General features: G+C 39.0%; 1 protein-coding gene across 2 annotated transcripts in view; it reads right to left on the minus strand.

The window, feature by feature from the left end:
* Positions 1-22704, minus strand: part of Uvrag (UV radiation resistance associated) — a 316630-nt gene that overhangs the window by 30744 nt on the left and 263182 nt on the right. For both annotated transcript variants that reach the window (XM_070034983.1, XM_070034982.1), the window contains one exon: positions 1387-1478. In XM_070034983.1, the coding sequence (XP_069891084.1) occupies positions 1387-1478 (92 nt within the window). The remainder of the gene's footprint in view (positions 1-1386; positions 1479-22704) is intronic.

A 22704-nucleotide genomic window follows, 5' to 3' on the forward strand; every position in this document is an offset into this window, starting at 1 on the left:
AGGTAGTGCTGTGGGCTGTCCCTTTCTTCTTTATTTCAGGTAATTTACCAATTGTGTTAGGAAACATTCCGTTTCCAATCAGACCACAACTTCCTTGAGTGCAGGGAGGAGCTGGATACCTCTCATCACCTCCCAGAGTGCTTAGCTCAGTGTTTGCTTAAAAGGAGTTCTGCCTGCATCCAGATGTCTGAAACCTGTCATTTTGAGAATCAGACTGGACCAAAAACAAATTAAAAATGTCAGATGTCACTTTCTTATCATCCTTAAAGCCCATCCTTATAGAAGCAAAGTTTTATTCTTTTCTCCTCACAGTTTTTCTACCTCATACCTTGTTTCATCCTCACAATTAACCACAGAGGAGCAGGGAGGAATTACAAGTAAGAAAATCAAGTTTCAGAGAGGCAGGATTTCACATTAAGCCAGCAGATGAGAACAAAGGTCTGTGATCAGAATCTCTCTTGCCCCCCTCTCCCTCTCTTCCTATCTTACCTTTCCCTCCTTCCCTCCCTCTCTGTATGTGATCAGAATCTCTTTTTCTCTGTTTCTCTGCTGGTACAGGGACTTGAACTCAGAGCCTCACATTTTCACTAGGACTGTTTGCTCATGGTTGGCAGTCTACTATCTGAACCAGAATCTCAGCCCAGCTTGTGTGTGTGCATGCGTGTGTGCGTGCTCTAAACTAGGGCTTGTTGGTTAACCAAAGGTAAGTGTTACCTGGATTTGTCTGCTTGGGCTTGCTCTAAAGCTTGATCCTCAGATCTTAGCCTTCTGAGTAGCTAGGATTATAGGCTTGAGCCATTGGAGTCTGGCCAGCTCAGCTTTTTGCTGGTTAATTGGATGGAGATGGAGTCTAGCAGACTTTTCTGCCTCAGCTGGCTTCAAACCTCAATCCTTCATCCTTGTGGGAAGCTAGGATTATAGGTGTGAACTACTGATACCTAGCTTCCCTTGTCTTTTCTCTCTCTCTCTCTCTCTCTCTCTCTTTTTCTCTCTTCCTTCCTTCCTTCCTTTCTTCCTTCCTTCCTTCCTTCCTTCCTTCCTTCCTTCCTTCCTTCCTTTCTTTCTTTCTTTCTTTCTTTCTTTCTTTCTTTCTTTCTTTCTTTCTTTCTTTCTCTCTCTTTCTTTCTTTCACCAAGTCTTGAAGATTCAGTGTCTATTCAACTCTCCAAAGTTCTTTGCTCTAGATGTTCTCTTCCTCAAAGGGTGTACTACCTACTTACCCAGCCAAGCTCAGAACTACCCAAGTAGGACAGTTCCCTTTCCTTTACTTCAGACATCTCGCTGCAGAAGGATATCCAGAAGGCTAGTGAAGAGCAACATGGAAGTCAGGGAAGTCTCCCAGGTTCACTACCTACATGAAAGATTCTGGTTCTCAAAGATACTCACCACCTGACCATCAGCCCATGCTCCATGAAGTTTTTCAGGTTAGGAAGGGTTTGCCTCAAGTCTGGAGTCCCTAGTCCATGTTGGTATCTTAGCTGCAAAAGGGAAGAATAGAATTAGAAGACATTTTGGCAGACAGTTGGCAACAAAATAGAAAAGTGAACTACTCAACACTTTTTTGAACTCTGAAAGAGGAGATGTAAATGGATGATCTCCATTATCAAGCACCCTCTTGGGATGGTATTTTTTTTTATCTACTGTTCCCTTGTGTGCTAAAAACACGGTGTCTGTATACTTCAATGGCTCAGGTATCCGGTCTTCTAGTCAGTTCTCAGAGCATGGGAGTGTTTGCTAATACCACTTCCAAGCACACATACCATAAAACCATAATTTCATTTTAGAGACAGTGGCTTTCTTTGTTTCTCTAGCACTTTCCTTTGTGCAAACAAGGATAAGGACTATCTTGTACCCATCTCTGAAACCATCTGTCTGTCTGGTGTAGGCAATGTGTAGAAATCAAGCATTCATCCTTTTCTTTTTTTTTTGTAGTGGAGGTCTAAATTCAGGACCTCAAGATTGCTTAGCTTTCTTGGCTGATTGGTGCTTTTACCACTTGAGCCATGACTCCAAGCTGGCTTCTTGCTGATTGTTTTTGGAGTCTCACGAACTTTTCTGTTTGAGCTGGCCACTGTGATTCTCCAGCCTCCTGAGTGGCTAGAATGGTGCTCGGCAGGAAGTCATTTTGATGGGGCTATGCTTTATAATTTTCTTCAGTCTCCACCTCTCTTTTTTGTCCAAAATCGGAACATAGAGCTAAGAATCTAGTAGGAAGAAAACTATAGCTCTCCCTCTCTTGGGACTATTTCTGTCAATGGCATTAAAAAAAAGAAGTATCCTTTATACCTTGGTGTTTACTCCTACCTCCTAGCAGTTTCTCACCATTTGCTTCCTCACCTGACCATAGTGGATGGGCAGACACACACAGTGCTCACCTACACATTAGATGTGCACAGACTATAAACCATACTCTTGCATCTTTTCCAGCCATATACTACATTTAAAGATGTTTATAAAGTGTAGATGAGATTGAGTATATTCAGTATAGCATGGCCCTAGATGAAAGTTGGGTGTGTAAACATGAAGGGGTAACTTTCTTGTTTTACTTTTAAGTTCTTAAATTTAAGGGTGTCTAAGTAAAACTTCAAATATTTTCTTTTCTTAAAAATTAAAAACTAGGCTGGGAAGGTGGTTCAGTAGTACAGTGCTTGCCTCCCATGTATGAGGCCCTGGGTTCGATTCCTCAGCACCACATAAACAGAAAAAGCTGGAAATAGTGATGTGGCTCAAGTGGTAGAATGCTAGCCTTGAACTGAAGAGTCGAGGAACAGCGTCCAGACCCAGAGTTCAGGCCCCACAGTCAGCAAAAAACAAAAACAAAAGCAAAAAACTAATGAGCTGGGTATATGTGGCTCATGCCTGTAATCCTAGCTACCCAAGAAGCTGAGATCTGGAGGATCATAGTTTGAAGCCAGCCCTTGTAGAAGTCAGAGAAATTCCATTTCTGATTAACTAACAAAATGCTCGCTAGGGGTATGGCTCAAGCAATAAAGTATCAGCCCAAGCAGGAAAACAGAACAGTAAGGGCTCCAGGCCCTGAGTTCAAGCCATGGTATTGGCATACACAATGAAATTAGAACCATTTCAAGCCTGCAAACCTAGCTACACAGGAGGCTGAGATCTGAGGATCATGGTTCAAAGCTAGCCTAGGCAGGAAAGTCCATTGAAACTCTCATCTCCAATAAACCGCCAAAAAAATGGAGCTGTGGCTCAAGTAGTAGAGCCCTAGTTTTGAGCACAAAGCTTGGAGACAGTGGCCAGCCCCTGAGTTCAAGCCCCAGCTCCGGCACACACACGCAATGAGAACAATTACTAATAAGAGTAACTTTTCTCTAGCATGAGTCTATTACTTATTTGATTTCTGTCTGTCAGTGACTGAAAACTAGCAGAGAGATTTTGGTATCTGTGAATTGAAGCCCAAACATAGCATGGGCTCTGCAGCCTAAATGAACAATGAATACACACATTAAACAAGGAGGCAGAAACATTCACTGACTGGCCTACACATTGAACAAGCCCTATTCTAATCACCAAGAGTAAGATACTACATCTCTACTCAGCTCTAAAATGGAAATAGAAAAAGATGGAAAGGCAGGTGGTGCTGGTGGTTGGCTCATGCTTGCAACCCTAGCTACCCTCAGGTGGCAGGATTATGGTTTGAAGCCAGCCTGAGTAGAAAACTCTGTGAAACTCTTATCTCCCATTAACTACCAAAAGCCAAGCAAGGTTGCATGGCCATGAGTTCAAGTCCCAGTACTGGTGCAGAACCAGCAACAACAACAACAACAACAACAACAACAACAACAGAGAAACCAAAAGCAAAAAGGTACCACGAATACTATGTAAACCAATCCTTTCCTTCTCCAGATGGGGAAATGGAAGTGTATGAAGGGAAGTAAATTCTCCAGGGCCACAGTGTCCATTACACAGATAAATTAAGCCAGGGCCACTTTCATAAACCATCCTACCCTCCATCTGCCCCAAAGTATGAGGAGGAAATTGGTAACAGTACATGAGAAAGACAAGGAAAATATTATTTTCCTTTTTCCAATCTAGCTTGGTGACCTAAATTACCTCCTGAGATTTGCTAACCTTGAATTATAAAATCTACTCCATATTAAATGACATCATTTCTTGTTTTAATATAAAAGTATTTCTCCATACATTGATAAAAGCAAAATGGCCGATATTTCAATATGACATTCCTGAATTCATTGTTTCAATAAAAAAGTGAAATTGTTTACACATGGCATGAAAATTTCACCTGTGATTCATACTGAAAAATATTAAACATTAAAAAAAGCCAATACTAAAGTAACAACAAGTGCTGTGTCTCTGAGCCAGTACTTAGTCAACTGTAGGCCCCTATCCCCAGGCTCCACAATGGAGATGAATTCTTCTCAGAGACCATAATGAAAGTTTCTCTCCAGGTTTGATTTCAACCAAAAAAGGGAAAATGCTAACCTTTGAGCCGCCACCCAGGTTTTAACTCTGTAATTGCTGTATAGCCCTGTATTTTAATCACAGGATTTTTACAGCTTAAAGACATCTTGGAGCCAAGCATCAGTGGCTCACACCTGTAATCCTTGCTACTCATGAGGCTAAGAGCTAATGATGCTAGTTTCAGGTTAGCTTAGGCAGAAAAGTCTAAAAAACTCTAGCTTTAATTTAAAAAAATAATCAGGTTAGAAGCTTGGCTCAAAGAATCAACCAAACAAGTATTCTGAGCAAGAGCTTGAGCCACTGAATTCAACCCCAAACTTGCATAAAACAAAACTACAATATGATATTGATCTAGGTGTATCATATATATCAGTATCAGATAATTTATCAAGTCCATTTTTCCTTTAGAGACTCTTTATCCTATCATCATTCTAGCATTCAGGTTAAGCTTAAACTTGGTGCTCAAAATGGTTAATTACTTACTAATTGGAGTGGACTCAGAAAAGGAGGAAAAAAAATGAATAACTTCAAAGGAAAAAATATTAAGTATATTGTTCACTTCTTTTAAATGCTAAAGCACAGACATATGTCAGTATCTTCAAAATAATTACACAGGGAATGGAAAGATTGACGAAGTGGGTGGTGGGAAAAGCTGAGTGACAAACCTAGCTCAACTTCGTGGCCATGTGCAAATTCCTTCTTTGATTGGGCTAGTTAAAAAGTTTTCCAACTTTAACAAAGGAGGAGGCTACAATGCTTGATAAGAAATGTACTCATTATCTTGCCCATGTAATTGTAACCCCTCTGTACAGTATTTTCACAATAAAAAAAAAAGTTTTCCAACTTTTTAAATTAAGTACTTAAATTTTTTTTTGGTGGTACTGGGATTTGAACTCAGGGCCTCACACTTGCTAAGCAAGTATCCCACCACTGAAGCTTGTATTATTATTATTACTTTATTGTTGTTTTAGAGGTGACATACAGCAGGGTTACCTTCACATACCTCAGGTTAATAAGTACATTTCTTTCCTTTTGCTTACTGTCACCTGTTCCCTCATGCTCTCCCATTCCTGCCCCCCCATCGCAGCCCAGGAGTTGCTTGGTTCACTTCCATCAATGTTTAGTGCAGCTGGTGGGCCTCCTGCTGCACTTTTTCCACAAGCTTTCCACTGATTCTGTGCCCTCCCCCACCTTCCCTCAGATGTGCACATGCATACACCATATATGAAGTAAAGAATAGAGAGTCATCTAAAAACAAAAAGACAAATTAAGAAAAGGTCCTTTGTTTCCTTATCTTTGGAGTTTGTTTCAGTATGCATAATGGTTTATAGTCATATGAAGAGGCACTTGGGTATTACAACTTGGTGTTTTTTCCTAAGACTATCCTCTTTTGGTCTCACGTTAGTCTCTTTTTGAGCTGGTTATTTTTAAGACATTTTAGGCCTGGGCTGGCCTAGACTGCAATGATTCTCCTATTTGGGCTTCCCTAGGTTGCTGGATGACAGGCCCCCAGCAATGGACTGACAATCAGTCTAGCAAACCTTTACGCCCTCACACCACAATCGCCAGATCGCCACTTCTCCCTCTCACTGGGCCTGGGCTGTGAAACTGAAGAGTTCTTTATCCTTCTTGTTAACAGTCATAGCTGATTCCAGGGCTCTCAGGAGAGAATGAGAGAGAACAATTCCAGAGGCAGCTGTGAAGGACAGCTTAAAAAGATGAAGTTCTCTTTTCACTACAAAATCTCAATGCAGCTCCACCCAAATCCATGTTCCACATTTCTCTAAACCTGGAAGTTTAAACTTGGACACTGCCCTTGCTTCTCACCCAGGCAAATAAAATATTGCTTAGGGTCTAACTGCCTCAAATTAGTCTCTGAAATAAACACCTTTGGTAATAACTTCCTATTGCACCACCAACCAGAGTGTAATCAATTTTTAAGGGGAATTTTGGTTTCAATTAGCTTGAAGTTCAGCTTTTTTCTCACTGGTTCAGGATTCTATGGAAGCAATTATTTTTTTTGTCTCACTTAATGCTTAGTAGGCAACTAGGGTGAAAGCTACATGTAGATGATAAATTAGCTGGGAAGTAGGAGAAGCAATGTTCAGTGATTTCCTTGGAGAACATAACATGTGGTATTGTCTAGTAGCAAAAGAGAATCCCATATAACAATAGCCAGGAGGATCTGGCTTTTGAGTTACTGGAACAAGCAGAAAGAAAACCAGAGCAAAGAGCACATCAACCTCAATAGACAACTACAGCAATGTCAATTCCATTAACTATCTTGTTTTTCTCTCCTACACCCCTTTTAATAGAGAAAAATACAGCATTTTTCCAAAGCCACATGCTGGTCTCATTGCAAATCACTATACACCCACTGTGAGTTTCACCAAATAAGACAGATCAACTACAATTCTACACATCTTCTGGCATGGAAGTAAGCCATGCATGCTTAATGCTGCTCTGACTAGGTGAGACCAATTGCAACCCTATAGGTCATATTTAAAAATAAAACATGGTTGTACTTCTGAGAAATAAATGCTGAGTTCTTCTTCCTATTGAGCTGAGAAGTCTAATTTAATATCAAAGCACTCCATTTGATTTTTATTTTTTAACCACATAAATTTTCCAGGCCAGGAAAGACTCTGGGGGTTCAGGAATAATTTTGTCATTTAGGATTTGGCAATGGTGAAATTCACTTTGGACAATGCACATGTGTGTGTGTGTGTGTGTGTGCGCGCACACACACACACACAGCGCACACACACAGCGCGCGCGCGCGCACACACACACACACACACACACACACACACACACACACACACACACACACAACCTCCTCAAACTCCATTCATCCATACAAGGCCACTTATTGAGAATCTTATTAATTCCATATGGTGCTTGAACTAAGCAGCATGGTATGTTTGATACAAACCGTCTGTTACCGTGAGGGAATGTGGATGAATATAATGCTTCAATAAAGGTTACTAAAAGATCAACACTTTCGTGATGGGATTACAATGAATTTGACTACAAAGAGAATTGGTCTGGAGGAACTGAAAAATAAGAAATTAAAAATGTACATATGCATCAAAGACTTAACTTTAGAACTCAGGCTTATGTAGTCAAAGTCTCTGCAGTTCTGGTTACCAATATTTCACTTCATTTTTAAATACTAAAGTTTCAATGACATGAAAAACTAGATTATGAGCTTTAAAAAAAGGATTCCATCATGTCAAAAATAAAATCTGCCTTTCTAGAAGAAATACAACTCTTTCAAAGATGTGGAAAAACTACTTAAAACATATTTAATATAAGCAATAATGTTGTTTCCTTTAGTGAGTCATTGCAATATATACCTCTGAGGAAAAGAATAAAAACTTGATTATGAGCCTCCTGTTGCAAAGAACAACTTAAATATGTTCCCAACCCCATCTACAAACACTTTTGTCAGTGTTTTCCAGTAGAGATATATTGTAACATAAACACCGGATATGGCTAAAGCGTGCCACCATGAGGTCTAAAGACAGAGTACCAAATCTAAAAGCTCTACGGTCTAAGAAGTGGAAAGGCTCCTGCCATTCCTCTTCCCTGCCACACTTATAGCTGCAGTCACAAGTAAGGAATTAATATTAGAGGCAAGCCAGGTGCAGTGGCTTATGCCTGTAATCCTACTTGGGGTGGGAGGTTAAGAATAGGAGGATTGAGGTTTGAGGCCAAGGCAGGCAAAAAAGTTCACATCTCAATTAATAAGCTGGGTGTATTGGTGTGCTCTTATCATTTCTATTACTTAAGACATGTAAACAGGAAGATTGCAGTCCAGATAGCCTGGGCAAGAAGGGAAACCTAAACACTTCAAAAAATAATAAAAGCAAAACAAAAAGACTGGGGGCAAGGCTTATAAGTGATAGAGCATCTGCTTGGCAAAAGCAAGCCCATGGTTTTAGAGATTCTTGTGTATGATCAAGTGGACTCACTGCTTTTGCCTCTGTTGAGGCAGCATACCATGGTGGAAGCATGTGGCAGAGCCCTGTTAGTCAGGAAGCCTAAAGAGACGATGAAGAGACAGGAGTCCCATAATCCCCTTCAATAGGATTCCTAAGATGCACCTCAAAGCTCCATCTCCTAAAGATTCTACTCTTTGCCAACAGTACCACCTTGAGGACCAAATCTTTATTACTTGGACATTTAGGGCTAGTCACCAAATTATTGCTATACTGAATATGCACTACTTATAAGGTTTGTGTGGTATAACGGAATATCATAAAACAACTTAGCATAGCCTTCTGTAAGAACAGTGGGTGGTAGGTATAACTTTTAAAATGGTCATTATCACCCTTATGGTGTTACTCCTGATAATTTGTTTTTTGGGGGGGTCCAGTCGTGGGCCTGAATTCTGGGCCTGGGCGTTGTCCCTCAGCTCTTCAGCTCAAGGCTAGCACTCTACCACTTGAACCACAGTGCCACTTCCGGCTTTTTTTTCTTCTGCTCATGTGGTGCTGAGGAATTGAACCCAGGGCCTCATGCATGCAAGGCAAGCGCTCTACCACTGAGCCACCTTCCCAGCCCCCTCCTGATAATTTTATGTGTATAGTAAATACAGATTAATTGGGTGGGCCTCACCAAATCACATAAACTCCTTCAAAAGTAGTCTTCTCTGGCTGATAGAAAAAAAAAAGTCAGAGATCTGAAGCAGAAGAATGGCTTGAATCGTACTGATGTGAAAAAGAATATGGATAGCTGCTAGGGCCAAAAAGTGGCCCCTGAGTGAAAGCCAGCAAGTAAATGGGAACCTCAGACCTACAGCTGAAAGGAAATGGATTCTGCCAACAATTCCAAGGAACTTAGGAGTAGATTATTCCCAAGAGCATCCAGATAAGAGTTAAGCTTGGCCATCACCTTGATTTTGGCCTTTATGACCCTAAGCAGAGAAATCAGTTGAATCTACCCAGACAGCTGACCACAGAACTTGAGATAGTATGAGAGCTGTTTTAAGTTGCTAAATTTTTGACAACTTGTTATGAAGCAAAGCAAACTAATACAGGTGGAAATTACTTCTGAAGCCATCAGGGGAGAATTCATAAGAACGTGACCTGAGCAGTTCCTTTATGGACAAATAATACTTATATGTGGAGAGATTGGGGGAGAGCATTCTGGAACTTCATTCAACACTTTGAACAAACATTTTTGTGTTTGTATCTATTATGCATCAGGCACAATGGAGCTAGCTCTAAGTAAGAGAATAGAGCTTTTTAGTTAGCAAGCAACGTTTTACATGCTCAACGTATACCTGATATACTATATAATGGCTAATTTAAGTGCTCCTGGAGTAGGGTTTGAAAACATTGAAGAATCATCCCTAGTTTTATTTTGGGAAACCAAGTTCCTATTCTCTATAGGTTATTCTTCTCTAAAATATTATTAAGAATTTTGTCAAGCTAAGAGTCAAATTTGGATATTCAAGTCATGGAAGACAGATTGGACAACTTAAAACCACGGAAATAATTGGCTCAGAACAGAACAAAATTGAAGCCCAGCAATAAGTTATCCTGCTCATCAGAAGGGGACAGCTCAACATGTATAATAATCTTCTTAAGTATAATAGTTGCAACAAAAATCACTTCATAAATAAGAGAGATATTTACTATTATCATTATCAGTATCAATTAGACAATACTCGTTGGAAAAGAGAAAAAGTTAAAAGCCATAAAAATGAAAATAGACCAGGTGATATACATTATTATATATAAAATAACCAAGTAAAACAAGAGAAAACTCACCATAAACTGCGAGATAGTTCAGTAAAAAATTAAAAATAGTATTATTTTATATAAATAACAATGAACTAGATTATATGGTACCAGTATAAATAGCAACAAAGATAAAAAGCTAGAAATGAAAATAACAAAAAAGACAAGCTTCATATTAAGAAAATTTTACTATTCCATTATAGAAGGTCTTATTAATAAGTAGAAATTCACCCTTATTCTTGGCTAGGAATATATTATAAAGATGACATTTCTGTATAAACTAAGTATTTACTATGTTTTTTTTTTAAACTTGAAAACAAATTCCAAAGCCTAGATTTTTATGCTGATGAATAAAAGTACTTCTACTGCATTTTAGGCCATATTTTATCAATTAATTTAATCATAAAAACTTTAACAGGAGCTGGGAAGGTGGCTCAGTGGTAGAGCGCTTGCCTTGCAAGCCAGGGGCCCTGGGTTCGATTCCTCAGCACCACATAAGCAAAAAGAAAAAAGCCAGAAGTGGCGCTGTGGTTCAAGTGGTAGAGCGCTAGCCTTGAGCTGAAGAGCTGAAGGACTGCACCCAGGCCCAGAGTTCAGGCCCCACGACCGGACCCCCCACAAAACAAAACAAAACAAAAAAAACAAAACAAAACTTTAACAAAGGCAGTATTATCTTCATACTACAGAAGAAACTGAGGTGCAGCAACATTAAATAATTTACTCATACAGTCTTTATACAAGACCTACAAGATGATAATAAATGTTTAATGGCAGAGAAGTTATCATACTTACTGTTAGGTAAGTATGATAGTACTTAGGTCAGCACCTAACACAAATCACATGCATGGCAGTTAATACACATTTTTTGCAGTACTGGGATTGAACACAGGTGCATATGCTTGCAAGGCTGGTGCTCTACCACTTGAGCCATGACTCTAAGCTTAAAATACCTTTTTTTGGGGGGGGATTGAATTGTAAATTGCAGATGTGAAATGCAATTTCTTTACTTGAATTATGGAGAGTAACTGTAGGAAAAACTTTCATAAGGCATGGGACCTATGCCCTAATTTGACATGAAGCAAGCTGAACTGGGTAGTTAAACAGTGATCTTCTATATGAAAATTATCACTTTCACATTTACTCCCTTGTTAGCTTCCTTTTAAAATTTGTATTCTAGCTAGTTTCCCTTTGTGTGTGTGCTGGGTTTGATCTCAGGACCTTGTGCTTACTAAACAGATGCATTACCACTTGAATCTATGTCTACATCCCTTCTTTTGCTTTAATTCTTTTTCTCAGGCTGACCTAGACCATGATCGTGTTTATGCCTCTTACAAAGCTGACAGGTGCATACACCATGCCCAGCTTATTTGTTGACAGGGGGTCTAGCTAACTCAATCCTCCATTTTTCTCTCCCAAATTGCAAAACCTTATTCAAAGTTAGCAAACATCTGTATTCCCAGCACCTAGGAAGCTGAAGCAGAAGGACTGAGATGTTCAAGGACAGGCTGGGCTCTTTAAAGAGAACCTATTTCAGAAGAAAAACAAACAGCAAGAAGAAAAAGTAAAGCCTGTTCACAGGAAATGGCACAGTCAAAATAAAAAACTGACAATGTCTTGGGTTGGAATTCTAGGTTTGATGGCTACTACTTGTGGTGATCTTGGGCAAGTCACTCAGTAACAGCCTCTTCTCCCTCTAGTGCCTGTCCTATATAATAAATAAAATAATATCTGCTTCATATAGTTATTGTGTGGGTAAATTAAAATGCTTTATGTAAGCTTCCCAATAGTCTGTCCTTGTCTCTTTCCTTCAATAGCTATTTGTAAGCTATTTATCGGTTTTCACACTAAGCCGTTAATGCTATACTTTTTCTATGTCATACATCATTTGTTTTTCTAACTTCCTATAGTTAAGATCATATATTGCTCTTATGGTACTTGATTTGACCAGACACGTCTAAAAAGATAAGACCAACTAAAAAGACAACATCTAGGATAAACAATAAAATTCATAGCACTTTGAAGATAAATACTAAAATCCAGTGAGAGGAGACTGCAGTCAGAGGATTGTAAACTGGCAGAAAAATGCAAGTAGGATGACAGTGGCAGGACTATCAGGGAGAGAGCATAAAACTATAGGAGACAAAGGGCAGGCTTATATGTGGAACCTAAGTTTTATATATATATATATATATATATATATATATATACACACACACACACACATAAAACATATCTCTCTATATAATGTATGTATGTATGTGTGTATATGTATACACATACATATATATGTTTTTTGGTGTGTGTGTGTGTGTGTGTGTGTGTGTGTGTGTGTGTGTGTGTGTGTGTGTATGTGGGTATGTGGGTATGTATGTGTGTTGGTACCGGGACTTGAGCTTGGGCCTGGGTACTGTCCCTTAGCTTTTTTCCTCTATCACTTGAACCACACTTCCACTTCTGGTATTTTGCTGGTTAGTTAGAGATAAGGGCCTCTCAGTTTGACTGCCTGGCTTCAAACCTTAATTCCCCAGATCTCTATCCTGAGTAGCTAGGATTGAAGGCATGAGTGACCATTGCCCGCCTTATTATATGTATTTTTAAAGCAAATATGATACTCATATTCATGTTTAAAACAGAACTTAAAATTAGCTATATCAACTAGCTGTGCTAACCACAAAGCTAGTTGTTCTGCCTTCAGTTCCATGAAAGCACAGATAAGACAAGCAGCTAGAACCACCTGTTCATCCAGTCCAGTCACTGAACACTTTCTAGTGTCAACCTACGGACTCAATTACAAAGAAGAAAACAGGCAGTTCCTGCTTTTAAAGTAATCAATGTAATGAAAAAGGTATTTAAAAATCCAAAGCATAGTTATATTCAAAACAGTATTGATTAAAGAAAAATCTAGGATCTCAGAGGAGGGACCACTAACTAAGTCCCTGGGAGATAAGGAAGTTTGAGAGGATAGATAAACAGTATTCCTCAGAAAAGACACTGCACTTGCAAATAACCACAAGCAAGAAGAAACATGTGATCAGCAAGGAGCTTGGTATAGGGGAAGCAATGCAGATTACTAGAGAAGTAGCAGCTGGGATAGGGAAACCTTAAGCAAGGCTCCAAAGGGATCTGCTTAGGCTCAGATCATCTGGAGTGGAGCATGACCTTCAAAGGCACTTTGGTTTTAGGGCTCTACAGCATCCCTGATAATCACTGAGCTTCAGCATGCACACATTATTGTGATGACTTACTGACTTAATTCACCCCAGGCTTCTCACTACATTGTTTGGCAGCTGTTAAAAATGTGATCTCTCTCATGAGCTAAAAACCTTCCCTTTCTGATCTGTAACCATTTTTATTAATTCAGTACCTCACCAGTTTAACTTTACTGCCCTCCCCCGCCTTTCAAATATGAAGATAGCTATCTCCTTCTCTTAGATGCTTGATGCTTTTAACTTGTCTGGAATAACCTGCATTTCCAGGCTTATCAATAAGTTCCATTACACTTTCATTCTCCATCAGATTAAGCTGTTACAGAGCCTCACTAAGGAAATTTCAACAGAGAGGGACCCCTGATTCCCCAGTGAGTCTTTGTTTTGTCTGTATCTCTCTGAGTGGTGCAATATGTGAGAACATTAGTTGTTGTTTGCCAAACTGCCATGCCAAGACCCCAGCCTCGCTTGCATGACACTGTGTCCCATTATGGGTCTACAATAAAACATCAACTTGCCATTTTTGAAAGAAGCCTCAGACATCCCTTGACACAGTTTATGTCATGCTACTCCTGGAACATCATTCCTCATTCTTTCCTGGCCGATGTGGCTTGAATGTTTGTGCTCTCCCAAATTTCTATGGCGAGTCCCTGTTCTACATTACGATGGTATTTGGAGATGCAGCCTTCGGGAGATAATTAGGTTTTGAGTGTGGGGCCCTTGTGGCACGATTAGTGCCCCTGTAAAAAGAGGTGGGAGAGAAATGCTTCATCTGCCTATCTCTTTTTAATATTGTGTCTATTTACAGTTCATAAAGCCTTCAAAGTATTGCCATCTTTGCTTTTCAGACAACACTGAGGTTCAGAGGATTATACAATTCTTTAGGTTAAACAACTGTCCATAGGTAAGATGATACTCAAACACTGGTTTGATTTCAAGCCCGTGACTATCAGCACTGCTGCTCCCACAACATTCTAGGTACTGTATATTATGGATAAATACTATAGAGACACTACTATTGCTTCAACATGAAGAACCAACCTCCCTCCCTCCCTTTCTTCCTCCCTCCCTCCCTTTCTTCCTTCCTTCCTTCCTTCCTTCCTTCCTTCCTTCCTTCCTTCCTTCCTTCCTTCCTTCCTTCCTTCCTTTCTTCCTTCCTTCCTTCCTGGCACTAGGGTTTGAACTCAGGGACTTACACTTGCCAGGCAGGCACTCTATTTTCAGATATAGTCTCATGCCTTTGTTTTGCCACTGAGGTCTGGCCTCAGACCCCCAACCCTCCTATCTATGACTTTCAAAGTAGATGGGGCTGTGGGATGTATTCCACCATGCCTGCCTTATTGGCTGAGATGGTGTCTTGCTAACTTTTTGGTATCTGGGTTGGCCTCCCAATCTCCACCTCCAAAGTAGCTGGGATTACGAGTGTAAACCCCTGTACCCAGATCCTCCTTTAGTTTTGATTGTAGCCATTGGATTGTGATGTGCCTTGGTGTGTGTGTATGTTGTAGTTAGTCCACTTTTAGTTTCCTGAATCTATACATTTAAGTCCTCCTTAAAATCAAATTAGGAAAAAAATGACCATTTTATCTTCTAAAAATTTCTTTGTCCTCATTCTTTTTTTCTTCTGATCACATATGTGCCAGGTCTTTCCATACTGCATACCACAGCTACCTAGAAATCTAATCAACATTTCTTTTCTGTTTTCATTTTCTTCCTCCTCCTGTTGCTTGTAGGTGAGATGTTTTTATCCTTGTTCCATCGGCCCCTGGGGCTTTAATTATTTAATTTTTACTTATTATCTTTTCATTTTTGTTTATTGCTTTATCATTTAAGTTCACTGAGTTGACTTTGTCATCTCTATTTTGCTGTTAAACTTATCTAGAGATTTTATTTTAGATATTGTTTATTTTTCAGTTTCCATATTTGTTTCTTGTTTTTTTTTTTTGTTGTTTAGAGTCTGTTTCTCTGCTGAGGATTTCCTTGTCCCCCAGGATGCATGGGAGATTGGTTTCAAGATTCCAAAATCTACAGACACCAAAACATGTGCATGTTCAAGTCCAATGTATGCTATGGTACAGTACCTGCATCTGACATCACCTCTAGTTCATTTCTAATACTAATACAAGTACTACATAAGTAGCTATCATACTGTATTGTTTAGGGATTAATGACAAGAAAACAAAATCTTGGGGCTGGGAAGGTGGCTCAGCAGTAGAGTGCTTGCCTTGCATGTATGAGGCCCTGGGCTTGATTCCTCAGCACCACATAAACAGAGCACTGTGGCTCAAGTTCAAGCCCCACATCCAAAAAAAAAAAAAAAAAAAAAAAGTAGTATTCAAAGAAAACAAAAGCATGCACATGCTCAATATAGATGCATGTTTCTTTCAAATGTTTTCTACCCATGGCTGGATCTGTAGATGTGGAACCTATGGATATGCAGGACCAACTATATCTACTTTCATTAAAAGCATATTCTTCTATATCCTTGATCATCATTATAATAGTTGTTTTAACATTTTCGTCAGCTAATTCCAACATTTGGGTCATCTTGGGGTTGGTCTTCATTGATTTCTCTTGAGAATAGTTCAAATTTCCTGTTTCTTTGTATGTTGAACAATTTTAAGTTAATATCCTAGACATTGGGACCACATTGAATTTTTAGTTTAGTTTAGCAGGAAATTAACTTGGCTAAACTCAAACTGCCAACTCTGTCTTCCTTATAGCAAAGGTAGGGGATTTTTCAGAGTCCAGACTGCATGAGGGCTCAGTTAGAAATTTGGGCAGAGGTTATATATAGAAGATGGGACTCCTTTCTCTAGTTCTCAACTTTATATAATTTCTCCTTTTATTTCCCAGTAACTGTGGTTCCCTGGAATTCTGTTCTCCAATGTTTCAAGACCTTAAAGACTGTTAAGTGTCTAAAAATTTTTCACTTTATTTATTTATTTAGGCTGATCTTGGGGTTGAACTCAAGGACTGGGCACTGTCCCTGAGACTTTTTGCTCCAGGCTAGTGCTCTACCACTTGAGCTATAGCTCCACTTGACCTTTTTTGGGGGAGTTAATTAGAGATAAGAGTTTCACAGGGGCTGGGAAGGTGGCTCAGTGGTAGAGCGCTTGCCTTGCATGCATGAGGCCCTGGGTTCGATTCCTCAGCACCACATCAGCAAAAAGAAAAAAGCCGGAAGTGGCACTGTGGCTCAAGTGGTAGAGTGCTAGCTAGAGTGCTAGAGAGCTGAGGGACAGTGCCCAGGCCCAGAGTTCAGGTGTCATGACCGGACCCCCCCGCCCCCCCCCCCAAAAAAAAAGAAAAAAGAAAAAAAGAAGAGTTTCATAGACTTTCCTAACTAGACTGGCTTGAACAGCAATATTCAGATCTCCTCCTCCTGAGTAGCTAGGATTTTATAGGCATAAGTCATTGGCACTCAGCTTTTTTTCTTAAAGTTTATTTTTATTTATTTTTCTTGAAGATCCCTCACTGGTCCTTCTTCCATGAATGGTTAAGATCAGGAGCAAGGAAGAAGCATCAGCATGGGAAGAGAGGATCATCTAACATTCCATTTATTTATTTATTTATTTATTTTTGGTCCGGTCGTGGGGCCTGAGCTCTGTGCCCGGGTGCTGTCCCTCAGCTCTTCAGCTCAAGGCTAGTGCTCTACCACTTGAGCCACAGCGCCACTTCCGGCTTTTTTCTTTTTGCTTATGTGGTGCTGAGGAATCGAACCCAGGGCCTCATGCATGCAAGGCAAGCGCTCTACCACTGAGCCACCTTCCCAGTCCCCTAACATTCCATTTATAAATAGAACTAAACAGACAAACACAATCAGTATTATGATTAGAAATTGGCAGTGTGGGCCAGGGGAGGAACAGGTGGGAGTAGGGGGTGTCTTTAAAACAACAACAGTATCTAAGAGAATTTTAGCTGTCCTGCAGTATTACAGATTAGGGCTTGCTCTCAGGTTAAGAGCTATGCAAATGAGACACTTACCACATCCCCTAGAGGTTTACTCTCCCCTAGTAATTGCTTCCCATTGGCTGTTCTCCAGTATTTGTCTTTATTCTTTTATCCAATATTTGTGTTTTTTAATCTACAGAAGGGGTGATCTGATAAGAGCCACTTTGTAATACCAGAAGTAGAACTTTCAAGGGATTTTTAAAATAAAATATGCTTACTTTTATATGTATTAAGATTATATATATGTATATATATATATATATATATATATATATATATGAATAAAACAAAGACAGAGAAGATACAATAACAAGAAAATTTTGCAAGTTAAAAAGCAAATGGACAAGTGGTAACTAACTTAGTAGACCAAAAGTGGGGAAAATGGAGAGGCAATCTGAGCTATACCTCAGAATCCCCAAAGGCTCAGGAACTGATGGCCCCAGGCACTTCTTGAAGTGACAGTCAAACTAGGGTCAAGAACAGGAAGACTGGCTGGAAGTCTATAATCCAATTATATCCCCATATCCTCTCCCAGCTTCATGAACCAACAACTTCTGTCTTATTCTGACAAATATGCTAGAATTTTATTCTCTGGAGAGGAAATGTCTGACACAATTAAAGGTAAAGGCACTGTACTAAAACCAGGATGATTTAGTGAACACACACATATTAAATAGGATGAACCTCTAGTCTTTTTCCTCAATTATACTTGCAGAATGCAGGATGATTGTAAAATCATGGACAAGCCCAAGAAAAGTCTAAATAAGACATTAGTTGTTCCTCAATGAAAGAGACAAGCCATATAATCCTAGAGTGAACTCTACTATGAATCCTAGTAACAACCCTTATCTACTCAAAGTGCTTCCAACTACTATTCAAATCACTCTTTACAATGCTATACAATCAAATATCACTAAACTTTTTTTTTGTACAAAGCTTTTAATACAAATGATATGTCAAGACAAAAACAAGGATATAATTTTTAAAAAACAATGACTATGTTGACATATATAAAAGAAGACATTAGTCACATGAAATAACAACAGGCTGCTAGTCAGGAGAAGCATTCTTAGAACTTCAAATGAAAGAAGAAAAAAAATGGAAGAGTAAGACAAAAGCAAGAGAATCTCTTAGAAGGTAAAAGAAAATGGAAAGAGATGGAAACTAGGAGAGAAGAGAGAAATGAGAGGGTCAGTGCAGAAAACCTGAGAGATTTGCAAAATAAAGGGAAGATATTATTAATGAAAGAATTCAAGGAAATTTCCTAGAATGTGAGTATCCAGTCTAATAGATAAATAAACCATCAGTCTGCAATTTCAAGTACTGATGACAAGTTTTTGAGTCCCTACAAATTTTCAGGAAGAAAACAAGGCAAAGCAAAATAAACAAAGGAAATAGGACATACACAAATAAGAAGGAAATCAAGAGTCACTAGATTTCTCAGTAACCCTGGAAGCTAAAATACTACTTAACAATGACTTCAAAATTCTTACAGAAAATGGTTTCCAGCCTAAAATCCCATATATAGCCAAAGACTAATACAGATATTTTCAGGAATTTACCTCTATGTTCCCTTTCATAATAAATTACATACGTATGAGCTCCAACAGAATGTAGGAGTGAAATGAGGAAGAGAAAAACAAGGACTCTATCTAGGATACAGAGATTTCAATATAAGAAAAATTATGGGAATCCCAGGATTATGATAAAGACAGAATAATATGAAACATTAGAACAGATATGAAGGTTGCAGGAGAGAATTCAATCCAGTTCAACCCAAGAATGATACTGTTTAAATCTTATGTGTGTATATATATGTATATCTATATATATAGATATACATATATAATTGATTATGTATCTGAGATATCTGAATAGCTTGAGATTTATTAAACTGGTAGATAATTGGAGATAGAATTAATTGTTTACATATTAAAAACTAAAGAGAATCAAGAAAAAATAAAACTAAGCAGACAAAAAATTAAATAAGAAAAAAGTAAGTACACTACATACTACTTGCTTACTATTAGTTATAGACAGAGCAATTTAAATAATAACTATTGGTAGAATGTGGGAACTGAAAGGGCCTATGAATGTGGTAAAAGGGAGCTCAATTCTCATTCTCTACTGAAGAAATCAGTGATAGTCTAAAAACAAAATTCAAGAAGTAGCCATCCTATCTATTATTATTTTGTGACTTGGAGGCAAATTCTTTTTTCTTTTGTGGTACTGGGTTTGAACTCAAGGATTTATGCTTGCTAGACAGGTACTCTACCATTCGAGCCACATGCTAGACCCTTTTTAGTTTTAGTTATTTTTCAGGAGGGTCTTCTATGTTGGCTTGGGGCCAGCCTCAGACCTTGATGCTTCTAATTGCAGCCTCTTGAGCAACTGGGATGCTAGCACCATCATGCCTGACTTACTGAAATGGAGAGTCTTGCTTGCTAACTTTATACCTGGCTTGGAAGCTTGATTCTCCTAATCTCTAATTCCAGTGTAATAAGAATTATAAAGGTGAGCCACCCAGCCCAGCTATGCAGGCAAATTCTAAGAGAATTTCCTAAAATTGTTGAAAGTGATTCAGTTTAGAAAATACCACAAACAAAGTACTGATGGGGCAGAAACCTAGGTACAAATGTGTGAATTGATACTTTTAAGTCCAGGTGGGAAGGGGACTGATTCAACCTACCTTCTATGTTATGTGCTAGGCCCTGTGTTAGGAGAAAGGGTTGAGTAAGTTCTAATCTCTGGTCCTTAAGGAACTGACTAGGGTCAGGAGGGAAGACACACAAGAAAAACAAGAGAAATATGATTAAGACTGATACATTTGATTGATTGCTTGGTTTTACAATAAGTCCTGCCAGGAGAAAAGATGACAACTGAGAATGCTGCAGGAAGGTTAAGTGAATTTTCATAGAAGAGCAGAGGCCTAGTCAGATAATGAGTCAGAGAATGAGTGAGTGTTTCAGGCAAAGGCAGTATAAAAGCAAAACAGAAGACTGGTCTTTCCATGAGTAGATCAGCTTCTGGCATAAGGGGCATTGCAGGAATCTTGGGGGTGGGAGGAAGTAGTATTGGGATTCTGAGCTGTGATAGTAAGGAAGAAGATAAGTGATCCAAAGCCTTTGCATTGCTCCTCTGCATTGCTCAAGAGTTTATTTGAGGGAGAGAAGAGGATGGGGGAATGTGGCATGTGGAAAATTATTAGAAGGCTTTAAACGAGGGGTTGACATGAATAGATACACCAGGCTGTTTCCCCATACTGCTTTCTCTCCTCATAAAACAGCTCACTTAATGACATGTATGTGAGCAGGCAATTCACTTGGGAGGCAATAAAGAAGCTCTTTACTGACAAAAAACAGCCAATGGGAAAGTACAGGAGCACTACAATAGTGTGACTGACCTACACATTTTTACAAATGAGTAGTATCAGGGTTCAGAGGATATCCTTGGACTGAACCAAGCATGCTACAGTGGCCAAGGGTAAAGTACTAAATCTATACTCGGCTCTAAAATGAGAATAGAAAAAGATATGAATCATCCACTTCAAGGACTGTTATCAAATCAATAACATACATAAGCTGGGTGCTGGTGGCTCACACCTGCAATCTTAGCTACTCAGGAGGCTGAGATACGATTATCACGGTTTGAAGCCAGCTGTCAGAAAGTCCATGAAACTCTTATCTCCAATAAACTACTCAGAAAAAGGTAGAAGTGATGTTTTGGCTCAAATGGTAGAGCACTAGCCTTTATCATCAAAGCTCAGGGACAGCACGCAGGCCCTGAGTTCAAGTCCCATGACTGGGAAAAACAACAATAACAATAACAAAACCCCAACAAAAACCATACATAGTAATTTTTGTATTAAAGTATCCTGATCTTCTGCTTCAAGTGTCTAACTTGTACAAGTTGTTTAATTTTTCTGAGCTTTAAGATGACTGTAAAGTATAGACTATTTCATCTCTGCTACTGGGCCGAGAATTGAGGACTTTGCTGACAGTCACCATGACTATTACTATCGCAGTATCTTAGCTATATGTGGTTTAAGGAATAGTGACCATAGTGGCTATACAGTCAAAAAGCATTGTCTGAGAATATGTAACATGATCTCATGGTCTCTGATTTATCAGAATCTTTAAGAAAAATAAGCACAAAAGGGACAAGATTTAAAAAAACAGCATAATACTACCTATGATAAGGTCAATTTTAGAACAAAATGACCATTATCTATAAGTGTATTTCTCAAGAATTGCATGTAGGGATTTACCAAACATATATCTAACTTTGGTCATTGGCATTCCAGTGTACCCACACACATTCACAAAGGTGTGTGTGTGTGTGTGTGTGTGTGTGTGTGTGTGTGTGTGTGTGTGTGTGTGTGTGTGTGTGTGTGTGTGTGTGTGTGTGTGTGTGTGTGTGTGTGTGTGTGTGTGTGTGTGTGTGTGTGTACGTACATATGCACACATATAGAAACATTAGGACTCACAAAGGAAAAATAAATCTCTCACACTTGAAAATTAAGGAACTGTGCAGGCAGCAAATCTCTGAGTGAAGCTGATGCTGTAGGTTATACAAGCCAATAATTTATGTTAGGGTTTCACAAACTGCTAGACACTAGGAAAGAAACCAAATATGTCAAATTACATCAATAAAAAGGTATGACTAGCTGGGCTGTCTCAGCTGGGATGCTGTTTCTTGCAATAAACAGCAATGGCTAGAATTGAGATGACTAATGAGGCAGTGCGATAACAAAAGCAAAACATGGGATAATAGTTGCTGCTAGATCTACAACATTGGGGATCAATGAAATAATGCCTGTTGCCATATTTACACAATCTTGTGGGGTTATTTTGGCGGAGGGGAGGGAAGAGGGAGAAGAAAGTTCAAATCATTTCTAAACTAGCAATTTGTCTGCCTAGATTTTGTTAAGGCTGTTACAGTTACAATAAAATATGATCTTTCATATAAAATCACTTATGACCTTGGTAAAATATTGCTTTATATTAACTGGCTCTTGGGGCACTTTAATTTTATGAAACATGCTCTTTAAGTTTTCAAAAGTATGAAAGCTAAACTAGATATTCCTAGTCTACCACATCACATTAACAAGCTATCAAAGACATGGGAACACACACAAAAAAATATGTCAAATCCCCACCTAATTAGTTTCAAATACTAAAGGATACTTAACTTACAACTAAAAGCAAAGTACTGTCAAGAATTTAAATTCTAAATACCTAGGGGATGGATGTGAGTATCTCCCAGACCATGGAAGAAAGTAACCAAAATGAAAGATTGTTGGAAATTCCCACACCCCTTTAAGACAGGATGAAGCAGTTTTGAAGATGTGA

This window comes from Dipodomys merriami, unplaced genomic scaffold (genome assembly GCF_024711535.1).
Source record: "Dipodomys merriami isolate MVZ:Mamm:240054 unplaced genomic scaffold, mDipMer1.0.p SCAF_25, whole genome shotgun sequence".
Taxonomy (NCBI): Eukaryota; Metazoa; Chordata; class Mammalia; order Rodentia; family Heteromyidae; genus Dipodomys; species Dipodomys merriami.